The sequence below is a fragment of the Molothrus ater genome, chromosome 7 (genome assembly GCF_012460135.2).
Source record: "Molothrus ater isolate BHLD 08-10-18 breed brown headed cowbird chromosome 7, BPBGC_Mater_1.1, whole genome shotgun sequence".
Lineage (NCBI taxonomy): Eukaryota > Metazoa > Chordata > Aves > Passeriformes > Icteridae > Molothrus > Molothrus ater.
This window is the reverse complement of record NC_050484.2, coordinates 12,578,681-12,591,164: the sequence shown is the minus strand read 5'-3', so window position 1 is coordinate 12,591,164 and position 12,484 is coordinate 12,578,681. Positions and strand designations below refer to the sequence as shown.

The following is a 12,484-nucleotide window of genomic DNA, read 5'->3' as shown; positions in this document are numbered from 1 at the left end:
TCCTTGTAGAATTTAATACCACATGAGGCTATTAGGCTGTTCTGTTTACTATGCTATACCCTTTGGTGGACCATCACCTTGCACAATTAACTAAAAAAAATTTTGCTTGTTCAAGTGGTTTTGAATCTTTTCCCAGGGTAGCAATCTTTGCTTATAGAATAAGAATGCAAGAATTCTTACACAAAGGAATAAATAGGGAAATGGAAAAACACAGCTTCAGTTTTTAGTGACAGTTGTCAGGCAAAGTAATGTGAAGAAGTTGTCAATTTGACTCAATTTGACAGGATAAAAATCTGATTTATTTTCAGGAAAAGGCTTATGGGGAAATGGTTGAATTATCTTTATATATTATCTGTGCCAGTGCTTTACAGCTTTAAAGTACTTTGGGAGGGAAAAATAATCATACTATGTTTAGAATGCTTTTATTTGGAGGTCAGGAGGTAAGGTAGAAAACTGTGTGTTTAATCCTTTGGTAAGTAAAACAGAGTTGTTAAGCAGTCACCATGATGCCATTTAAAGAATTATATCCTGAGTTATGCTCTGACATGTAGATGAACATTAAATGGTTCGTGATTGCCATAGGAAATTTGTGTGTGCCTGCTTGTGTTCTGTAATTTTCTTGTTTGATAGAGAAATGAATTTCAGTTTCAGAGTAAGAGATCTTGCTGTTTGCACCAAAGTGTAGTAGAGACAGGAGCTTACAGAGGAGGGAAAAAAATTAAATGCTTTTTATAATCCTGTCAACATTACTGGTGAAGAAGAGTGCATATGGATATTTCTTCACTATTGATTTGCTTCTGGCACCCAAAATTGTAGGTGCTATTGATTACCTATATGGTTTATACAACAAAAGTGAAATGTTATATTTCTTTTTTACTTGGCATTATGATTCCCCCCCTGCCCCAACCAAAACTACCAAAGTAGAATTCCATACAAGTTCATATATAATTTGTATTGTATTTTATGTTGTGTTTCATATCTTGCTAGCTCTCCACAGCTTTACTTCCACTAAGCCCATGCAGAAAGGTTTACTCACATCTCTCACCCTTAGATTAATCTGTTCACATTTTAGCTTGTTAACTTCTAATTTAATTTCAACCATGTTCTAGTGGATGTGTTTCTGCTGCTAATATTTAATTAAATTGGTTATTCCTGATATTCTTATATGATTTTAAAGCAGAATTAAATTGAAAACAGACAAGCCTCTTGCAGAATTATTTCTGTGACAAGACTGAAAAGTACCTTTAATCAAAATTACAATGTGTGAAACCACTGTAGAATCTGCACCATCCTGAGCTTACAGAATTTATCTGCATTGTATCTATCTGGTTCTAGGATTAGCTGTTTAGTAGTCTTTGTATGTGCTTGTGTATAACTTACTAATAAGGCACATAGGATTTCCTTTTAGCAGTATTTATTTCTACTTATTATTCTCATGCACAAACATTGCAGAGGAACAGACAGTAGCTCATTGCATGAGCAAGTGTGGGTACCTGAGCAAATCCCAAGAATGATATTGTGGACTGGTTTCTTAAAGGAATTGTCAGAAAACTGGGAGTCCATGGAACAGGAATGAAATCCAAATGTCAACCCCTAAAATATTATTGTACTGTCTCTCTATTTATTATGCTTTTCTGAGATCAGTATCTCCTAAAGAGGACCAGCATTCCTGTGATTTGGCTGTATGCCTTTCATGTGTGAAAAATTCTGATGAGCAGCATTTGAAAACCACGCTGCCTTTTCTTCACTGAGGCATGGCACCTGCATTGTCTGGGACAGCACATTTTTGTGTAGCATTGCAGAAATGTGACACAGAAGTCACTTGACACTAGTTTTATTCTTACTTTGGGGTGGGGGCTTTTTTCTTTCAGCTCTTTGAAGCCACCGAGTGTGGAAATGGATATGTAGAAGCAGGAGAAGAATGTGATTGTGGTTTCCGAATGGTGAGTAGAGTTATAGATTGCTCCACAAGTCTTTCTTATAAAACTTATTAAGGTAAATTAAGTGATTGGTAAGAGAGGGGGGAAAGGTTGTGGAAATGAATTTGTTTTGCCTGTTGTTTGGGAACAATTTTGTTAAAAGCCTGTGTTAAAAAATATGACAATGAGTGCAAAGACAGTGTCCTCTGAAAGCTCCTGTTACACCAATGACAAGGCACAGCTGTTTCCCAGCAGTTTTTGAGTTGCACTGGAGAAGTGCTTACCTCTTGGCTTTCCTGGATAGCATATCTGGAGTGGGAAACTCCTTACCGATACTTTGGAGACTGGTGCCTGTTTTCAGACAGAACAAGTAAACTGTTGTTCTCTCTATTGCAGAAATACTCTAATTATGTTTTTGCAAAAACCTGCCCTCTAGATTTGAGTTCTTGTTCTAGTATTTAAATATAATTGCACTTGTAATTAGGTTGGAGGTTTTTTCTGCATTGAATACTATTGAGCTAAGCAGCATAAGTTTGGCACAGGCCTCAGAAGGTGTGAATCCCTGTATTGCTATAGCATTGTATGTCACTGTTTTCCCCTTAGTATTTGAGTATTGCAAAGGCTTCTTCCAGCTGATAATTTCAAATGATCAGTGCTAAACTGAATCTTTTGTCTGCTGGTATGTAATAATTTGATGTTGGAAAGATTGTGAAGAAAAAAATTTGTTTAAAATGGAAAACTAAACTTTTTGCTTATTTTTTTCTTCAGGAATGCTATGCAGACTGTTGTAAGAAGTGCTCTCTTTCTAATGGAGCTCATTGTAGTGATGGACCGTGCTGTAATACATCGTGTCTTGTGAGTGTTGCTGCCATGTATCAGTTGTTCTTTTCAGTTGTCTGTGGCAGTCATGTGCAGCCTGTTATAGAGTTATATTCAGAGTGTGTTTTAGGTAGAAGGAAAAGGTGCAGCATATGTAGGTGTATTCTTAGTGCTGAACTATGTGTTTAATTTTCTAGTTTTTCCCACGAGGTTATGACTGTCGATACGCAGTGAATGAGTGTGACATTGCAGAGTTCTGCACTGGGGATTCTGGACAGGTATGTGTACAGAAATGTTCTCTGCTTGCATTGCTGATGTTTGTTTGCAATCTTTTTTTGGTATACATTTAGCAGGAAAATTGTATTAACAAACTGCACAGTCATGTGCCCAAAATGATGATGTAATAATGGTGTGTGAACTATTGTAAACTCAGGAAAACAATAATCTAAGTGGACTCAAAAGATGGCTTCTCTATGTTTATTTGGTTTTTATAAATCTTGGGGTTTTGTGTATAATATTTGTGTCAGGCATCCTTCTTTATTCTTTGCCTGGTCTATAACTTAAAAAATAAGAAGACACTGCCAATGTGAATGTATTCAAAGGTAATAACACTAAGATTTTATGAAATAAAATGGCTTAAAATAGAATTGTAGAAAATTACAACTAAAGGAGTATAGAAACACAGAATCATTTAGATTGGAAAAGACCTTTTAGATTGAGTGCTACCATGAACCCAGCACTGCCATCTCCACCACTAAACCACATCCCTAAATGCCACATCTACATGTCTTTTACATGCCTCTAGGGATGGTGATTTTCCTGTGATTTTCTGGGCAGCCTGTTCCAATGCTTGACAAGCCTTTTAGTGAAGGAGTTTTTCCTAATATCCAGCCTAAACCTCCCCAGCACACCTGAAGGCCATTTCCTCTCATCCTGTCATTTGTTACCTGAACAGAAGAGGCTGACTTCTATATCTCTACAACCTACTTTCAGGGAATTAGAGGGTAGAGGGTGAGAAGGTCCGCTCTGAACCTCCTCTTGTCCAGGCTAAACAACCCCAGATCCCTCAAACTGCTCCTCGTAAGACCTGTATAAAGTGTGTTATGTTTTCTAAGAGTGTGCACGTGTATGAGAATTTTAAAAGTTGCAGATCTTACGCATTTGTCCTGAAAACATTTGGCTAATGTAAAATACAGGAATAAACAGCAACCAGAATGTTGTTTCAATTTTATTTCTTTTAAATAGTCAACATCCTGTACATTTTCCATTTTCACAGCAACTTTGATGTTTTAGGTGACATACACTCCTTTTCAATATTGAATGTTTATATATTTATTCTATTTGTATAAGAACTTCATAAGCGATGCAGTCATCTACTGCATCAAGTTCTTAGCCTTGAAGAAATGAGATTCAGGACAAATCACAATCTCTTTGGACATTGACTGTAGTTATAAATGCCAATAAATTAACAATAGCTTCCTTTTATTTTATCATCTGAGACATCAACACATAGACAAGTAGCTATTGCCAATATTTTATCATAAATCTTTTGCTCTGTAGATGGAGCATTCTTAATGAGAGAGAGGAGGGCTTTCTCAAGCTGCCCTCAGAGTGTTGGCTAACACAGTCCAGTGCAGCAGCATTCTCTTTCCAAATTTTCACGGGTCCCTTTTAGATGAGGAAAAACCTTAAGAACGGTTTAAAGTGAGTCCTTACTTTAATAGTCTGAGGTTTCTGGACCCAGTGATTTGTTTGTACAAAAGAATTTCCAATGCCAAGAGAACATAACAATTAAGATCATTAAGCCCCCTGAAGCTCTGTAAGCAATAGACTGGTAGGCTGTGACCAGGTGCTCCCTCACTGTTGTAGTGGAACTGAAATGCATGGGGTGGCAGTGTTGCAAGTATGGCCCCAGTATTAGCTACCAAACGTCCTCTTACTGAACACATTGGCTTTCATTTTGCCTCACCTCCTTAATTTCTTCTTGGAATATGCAGGAAGTTAAACTTGAACATTGTATTTCATGGCTCAAGATGTTAATTTTTTCGTTTCTATTTGTAGCTGTGAAGATTATTGCACTAATTATGTTTTCAACTCCCTTTATATATGGTGTCCGATTTTCTTAAAAACAGGAAAATTCCATATGTGATAATCTGATGTATTATTACAGTACTCATGACAATAAAGATTCTTAATTTTTTTCAGTGTCCACCAAATCTTCATAAACAAGATGGGTATGCCTGTGATTCTAATCAGGTATGGAGTGTTTTAAAATCCCTGCACATCAGCAAATAGAAATCAACATATTCTTGTTTTGTTTTGGCATTGATTTTTTAAAATCCCGTGTTCCATATTTCTTCATAAATTTTATCCTTTAAACATCAATGTTGCTTGTGTTTTATGCACTCTATGAATTGTAATAATTTCTACTTTGAGTGAAATCCACTTGGTATCTCTACATTTTATACATAGATATTTTATTACACTCCATGTTAATAAGTTCTTTCCAGCTATGTAAACGTATAAAGCAACTGCTTAAATGTCAGTGGGTATTGGACACAAACTGGCTTTGGGAATCTGGGCCAAAATGTGTACTTCATCTACCCAAATTCATGGAATCTACATCCCAACATGCATGTGAAGGCTGGCAATGAGACATTTGTTGTGGGAGGGGAAGGAGATGAAGTTGTTTTCATTTCTCATTCCTAACATGTTGTATTTTGTTTAGGGTCGTTGCTATAATGGTGAATGCAAGACAAGAGATAATCAGTGCAAATATATCTGGGGATCTAGTAGGTTGACTTTAACTACCTTAAATGTATTTTATTTCTAGTTCATTCCTGCCTTTGCTTTGGATTTTTCATGTTTTTATTTTTTGTTCTTGTCACTACAAGTTAAAGTTTTCTGCTCAGTAGAGTGAGTAGACTGCAGTGGGAAAATGACTTGATTGCCAAGTGGAATTCTGCATCTGGGAGTGTTGTCAGTGGGAGTGATGATGTGGCTGCAGATCTGGGTAGGGCAGCAAAAGCTACTGGTGGGGAGAGGGGGTTGAGGATTTTTTGGTTATAGTTCAAAACCAGATGTTTTGGGCTTTTCTTTAAAGACAGTCTCCAGTTTCATTATCCCATCAGTGGTTCATGCCAAAGCTGCTCCACCTTGCCTCTCTTTCCTATACTATCCTCCAAGTCAGGAAAGTTAGTACATTGATGTGACCTTAAATATGCATAGTGTGATTTAAGTCCAGAGGTGTTGAGTTAAACAGAATTGCAATTGCAATGGGCTTTGCTTGTAGCAGAGAGGGGCTGAATGTTCTGTGAAAGGACTTGGAGACAATTGAGCAGAGTAGGACTCCCAGGACGTCCTGTGCTCTGGCATTTAGTGTGCTCTTGTGCATTTTGTCTAATCATAACTGCCACTGAGACCACTCTGTCTTATTATTTTATCTTCCTCTATATAATTGTTGTGCTTTTCTATTTTCTTTTTTTTAGGTTCATTTTTAGAAAAAACAAATAAGCTCATCAGTAAATAATTATGGGTTTAAAACCTATTAGTTCAGAATTTTACTCCTAAAAATAAGTAAAAATTACACTGTGTTCAAGTTTGGTTTCCTGTGAACATCTGAAAAATAGAATAAAATCAACATTGAGTTGATGTCAGAACATATGCTTATCATAAATGTTCTATATAAAATCTTCTGAAATGCCGATCAGGAAAAATTACAGTGAAAAACAACTAGATTAAATCTATGTGCAACTGTTATGAAGTGAACAAAATTATACCACAGGTAAATTTCATATGCAGAATACAATGCAGACACCATGGAGGCTACTTTTAGAAGTTCAGAGCAAATTTTGAACATATCTTAGAGATATTTCAGTTTAGCCTGCTCTCCCTTTTAGTCACTGGAAAATACCATCTGTGCACATACATGTGTATTTAAATTGATGGTTTGTATTAAAAAAATTGCAGAGAACGACTGCAATAAATTATGCAAGTTTCAAAGCTGTCATATTGCTAGTGAAAAGCATGTTTCTTTTTTCTTCATCAACAGAGTCTTCAGGATCTGACAAATTTTGTTATGAAAAGCTAAATACAGAAGGCACAACAAAAGGAAACTGTGGAAAGGATGGAGACCGATGGATTCAGTGCAGCAAACAGTAAGTTCAGTTTGGTAGAGATTATTTGTAACTTAAATAGATTGGTAATGGTTTAATATTATCTACTTTTTCATGCATGTTTCAGCAGCTTGTTTTGCCTTATTTTGCATCTCTTTTCCCTCATGAGGTTTGCATCTTGAAAAAATTGCACTCTGACAATTCTATAAGTGACTCAGCAATAGATTTGTAAAGCATTCTAGATTTTCAGAAGAATATACTGTGACTTCAGATATTTCAGAGTAGCTGAGGGACAAGACAGCAAAAAGTCACAAGTTCATAACATAAAAACACCTCAGCAGGTGGCAGGGATAAATTAGGCTACATATACACACACTCTGTTGACTTGCTCTGGGACTGACACCAGATTATGCTGTGTCAGGTTTGTTCCAACATTTATTTTGACCAGAGAGGACCATTAGACATTTGGATGCTATAGAGAAAGGCCTGATTAATTTCCATGTGATCATTACTAGATGAATATTTGATTAAATGTATTTTTCAAGTAAATGATCATTAGTAGATAGACTTAAATGTCTCCTGATTTACTTCTGTTTTGTAATTTTTAGTTATGTACATACAAATTTCAGTTTTGGAATAGCATTTTCCTTCTTTTACTATTTGATGCTTGTATAATGGATTTTTTAATATTATTAGTTTTCAGATAGGATCATAAGGAAAGGAGTTGTTTAATTTAGATGAGGTTAATGTGTTCTAATGTATATGTTAAACCCCTCAATTCTATAAAAGCATTTCTTTGTTGGTAGAGAAATGCAGGACAATGATCTGGCTGACGGGCTATTTATGTTTTTTTCAGTTTTAACAAAGTCAATTTCCAGCATTCATTCAGCTGCTTCTGTGACTTAGGACAATCAGTATTAGTTAATATCCTTCTATTGAAGATTTAAAAGATATGTTGTATATGCTATATAAAATATATTTAAATATATGCAGATATAAAATAACATTAAAAAAGCAGATTCTTTACCAAAACTTAGGCACACACAACTTCACACTAAAAATTGTTATGGTTCTGTTGTCCTGCAAAGGAAATAAAATGCAATGAAGATTTCAAACTTGACGTTAATGTGTGGTGTGTAAGCTGCCAGAGAGAGAGAAAAGCATTTCAGCCTAACTTGACAAAGCTTTGTACAGTTTGGCTCCTCCTACTTGTATTGGATTGTTCTTAGAGCACAGATACATTCTGTGCTCATGTGAGCATTCCTGGTGCATTGGAGTGAACCATGACTTGTTTCTGCTTTCTGTCATTTAAATAAAATAATATTTTATTTCCAGGCTTGCACTCTGAAAGTCTGTCATGTGGCTTATGGTAATATATTACTGTGATCAGCAGCACCATTGCCAGACTTTCTTTTTTGTAAGTTTACCTCATATTAAGTCAGTAATATTTTGATTTTTGTTTTTGTTTTCCAGTGATGTTTTCTGTGGCTTTTTGCTCTGTACTAATCTTACTAGAGTTCCACGAGTTGGTCAAGTTCAAGGAGAAATTATCCCAAATTCCTTTTATCATCAAGGACGCATAGTGGACTGCAGGTAAAAGATAATACAGTGTTCCAACATGATTTATCTCTGTCAAACCTAATTGAATTCAGAGAGACATAAATATGAGAGTCTGAATTTTAGGGTAATTGCAGCAAAATCATTATTCTGAGTGATATTTCTCTATTTAAAAAAATCCCCAAAACATAAAAAGTCCAATATTCCACATTTAAAGAGAGTAAAATGTGCGTTATACTCCTGAATCTCTCCCTTGATCCCTCCAATAGCAGAACTTCAGTCAGAACTTAATACTCAGCATTACGTTTTTCTGGGGGTGGAGAAAGTCTGTGATTGCCAAAGACCCATATTTTAAATAGAATGATTTTGAGTGTTAAATACTCAAAGAAACAGCTGTAGTGAAGTGAAGGCTCAGAGGGAGGAAACTGCAGAGTTGTGGCAGGGTAAGATCTTCAGTTAAAGAGCAGATAAATGAGTTTCAGTCTCCTGCACTGCTGGGTCTGTCCACAATACTGGATTTGTATTTTGAAGTCATTGGCAACATTGCAGTTTTGGTCACCCTAAGAGTACTCTCTTAGATAGTTGGGTCCTGAGTGAACAGTGGTTCTTAATTCTTCCATTATTCCATTATTCCACTAGTGTTTTTATTTAAATCACATGAGAAGTTAGTTTTTTAGGGTTTTTTCTAGCAATAATATTTCACAGCACTTGCAGAAAAAGAAACAAGAAGGAAATGGTCTGTCAGAGACATAAATAATCCCCAAAGCCTAAGGTGCCCTTCTTGAGTATTTAGGTCCTAATCTAGACTTATTTTTATTTTGACAACTGGAACACTGTCATTGCTGTGGAGAGACAGAAAAACTCTAGAGTTTTGTTCAGTCTGTCTGAATAAAAGAAAGGTGTGGGGCTTTCAGTGTCTACACCAACGTGCTTTTAATATTTTCAAAAGATTCCAGTCATAATACTAATACTGTCTTAAAACTTTTCTCCCAGTGGTGCTCATGTTCTTTTAGACGATGATACGGATTTAGGTTACGTGGAGGATGGAGCTCCATGTGGACCTCAGATGATGTGTCTGGACAAAAAGTGCCTGCCAATCCAGTCCTTGAACATAAGCAGCTGTCCCATTGGTTCCAATGGAAAAGTCTGTTCTGGTCATGGGGTGAGTCTGTACTGGGAATGGGCAGCTCAGCTTCCCCAGCTGTCGCTGCTCTGCCTGATCCTAACACCTGAAAGTCTTCCTAAGACCTTTTAATCTGAAACTACAAATGTTGGATTCAGGGCAAGACTGCCATTTTGTGATGCATAAAAAAAAATTTTTAGAAAGGAAAGTTCTCAAATCGGTTCTGCAGTTATATCCAAAGAATCGGGTTTGTAAGTAGCCAGAAAGACCTTTGGCATTAGTTATTGGAAGGACTTCTGTAATGTACTACCCTTATTTCAAGCTACTTGCCATCTTGAATTACACTTTTTCCTGCACACTAACAACTTTATGAAGTTGGTCTTGTGTTCATAGATTTATAGCCCATGGCTTAAATAATTAAAATTCCAAACTGTGGGTCCTCAGTAGAGAGGGAGTTCTTGAACAGTTCCAAACAGTTCTTGAACAGATCCAAGGAGTATCATTTTGCATTCAGGCACATTATGTTCTGTTATTCTACCCACAAGTTCATTTGTCTAAGGTGTTTGGTCTGATTTGATGAACAGATCACTGTTTTAAATACCAATAAAACCTTTCCACTGTGGGATTCAGTGAGACAAATACGTGCCTAAAGGGCTAGACTTTGTACAAGAATGGATTATTTCTTCTTGTTGTTTCTGCTTGTCTCTCTGTTTCAAAGTAGAGGGTTAGGTTCAAAATCAAGAATAAAAATCTTAAAATTTGGAAGTAAAGTATCTAGGAGATTATAAATCATCTTGGTACTTCTGGAGAGTGACATGAAGGGTGAGTGAACTATCATATGTATTTGTTTTGGATTATTACAATTCCTAAAAAGGGTATTTCAGTTGATCAAACCTGCCATAAAATGTGTTTATCTTCAAGTTCTTAGGTAAGATTCTCCAGTGAGTGCTTCTTAAAAGCAGAGCATGATAAAAGTTGAATTAAAAAATCACGTGTTACTTAGAATCATTTGTGGGTAGGTTGTTTCCTGGGTTTGTTTCAGATTATGTTCCAGTGTCCAAAAGACATTAGCTGTTTGTCTAAGGATTGACTTCATTTCTAGTCCTATAATCAAAACTTCATACATTATGTCTGTTTCCTGTGTTATGCTCTTTTCCACAGTAACCTCTTCTAGCAGCACCATTCCATGTTCTTTTTCATATGGGAAGCTTACAGCTATTAACTCTTACTATCAATTTGATGGTTTAGGTTTTGTCCACTGGATAGATTTTTCTGTATCTAATAAATATACTGCCAATTTTAGAGTGCCAAGTTCTTTTCTAGAGGTCATTCAGGTAAATGTAAACTGAGGAAGAACCATTCCCTCTCTTTTAGAAGCCATACAAACATTCCTCATTGCTTCTTAGGAAAAATGCTGACAAAACCAATGAAAATATATTGACTTTGTTCTACATGGGAGCAGGCTGTAAACGAGAGGTGGGAAAGTGTGACCATGTCCTTAACCTTTCAAAGGCAAATGTTTGTACCCCTTCTGGGCCTCCAGGCTCAAAGTCCAGATAGTTGGCTGCTGAAGGTCTAACTAGTCTAGCTAAATGGCTGTCATTTTTCACAGCCTGTGCAGGTGTGTGCCAGTGATGATAGAACCAGTTCTGCTTTTCCTAGCATGTGAGAGTATTAGGAGGGTTGAGGCAAACTTCCAGGTCTGTTATGGCATTCCAAACACTCAGTGCAATATATACAATATATCAATAGGTACGTTTTGTACCTTGATTTAAATGTCTAATTACATGTTAATAAATACAATGTGACCTGTTAATAAAATGTAGTTAGAAATTAAGTGCTGTCACTTTCTTTCCCCCCTAGGTTTGTAGTAATGAAGCCACTTGCATTTGTAATTTCTCCTGGGCTGGGACAGACTGCAGCATTGATGATCCTGTCAGGGATACCGGTGGCAAGAAGGATGAAGGACCCAAGGGTTTGTGTTTTGTTTCAGTTTTTATGTTTTTTCATGTTTTTCTGTTGATAGATGGTAACAGAATTAGCATATAAAAAGCAAATACTATTGTACAGCTGTGTTTAGACCCAGACATTAAATTCTGCTTCATGTAGAGGAAGTAGATTTTTCTACTTTGAGAATTGATAAAACTTTTACTTTTCTAACTTAAATTTGGGGAAGATTTCAACAGGTAATGTTTTTTTCCTTTGTCCCTTATTCTCTGTTTTTTAATGATCATTTTCATTGTGATTGGAATCTGACTTAGTGTAGCTCTTATTTTTTAATATGATAATAGAATATTCATATTTTACTAGTGATTTTCAGTTTTCTTAGTCAACTAATTAAGAGAGCTGTGGCATAAAAAAGGGAAAAGTGGAATGTCCCTGGTAAAATCAGATTCCTTGAAATCATATTGCAATGAAAGAAAAAAGAAATTAAGATTTTTGATAATTTAAATTATTCTTACAATCATTGTTGCTTGTTCTTATGTACTTGGTATGTATTTCAACTACATATGAAGTACAAATACAAAGGGGAGGTATTGAGGAAATAATCTAAAAGTTTTTTCAAAGAGGAAGGGAAGTATTTGGGTTTCTCTCCGACTCCTCTGCCAAAGAATATCTTTGGATGTCTTGGGAGTTGTGCTGTCCAGTTTTTTTAAATGTCTTTCCTGTCATCAGGGCACTGTTCAACATCAGACTATATTCATCCAGTTTTATGCATTTACAAAGTCCCCAGTTCCAGGTTCTTCTGCTCCATTTGCAAGGTAGATGGAGAAAAGATAAGAGTTGTTCAAAAGGGTAGTCCTGAGGACTCAGACTCTAATTAATTACTCTGAAAGTACCAAGGTTTCAAGGAAGGACAGGATTTTGGTATGTCCCTCTGGAATGGCTCTACATCTGTCTTGTGTGCCTTTTTGTGTTACCCCTTGGCAGAATGGTTCCAGTAGACCTTT

General features: G+C 36.1%; 2 protein-coding genes across 12 annotated transcripts in view; one reads left to right on the top strand and one right to left on the bottom strand.

Moving 5' to 3' along the window:
* Nucleotides 1–12,484, bottom strand: part of DYTN (dystrotelin) — a 73,931-nt gene that overhangs the window by 6,388 nt on the left and 55,059 nt on the right. The window lies entirely within an intron of this gene.
* Nucleotides 1–12,484, top strand: part of ADAM23 (ADAM metallopeptidase domain 23) — a 65,987-nt gene that overhangs the window by 37,270 nt on the left and 16,233 nt on the right. For all 11 annotated transcript variants that reach the window (XM_036387099.2, XM_036387094.2, XM_036387097.2 and 8 more), the window contains exons 16-24: nt 1,872–1,943; nt 2,688–2,774; nt 2,936–3,016; nt 4,944–4,994; nt 5,467–5,530; nt 6,790–6,895; nt 8,327–8,446; nt 9,404–9,572; nt 11,397–11,508. In XM_036387099.2, the coding sequence (XP_036242992.1) occupies nt 1,872–1,943; nt 2,688–2,774; nt 2,936–3,016; nt 4,944–4,994; nt 5,467–5,530; nt 6,790–6,895; nt 8,327–8,446; nt 9,404–9,572; nt 11,397–11,508 (862 nt within the window). The remainder of the gene's footprint in view (nt 1–1,871; nt 1,944–2,687; nt 2,775–2,935; nt 3,017–4,943; nt 4,995–5,466; nt 5,531–6,789; nt 6,896–8,326; nt 8,447–9,403; nt 9,573–11,396; nt 11,509–12,484) is intronic.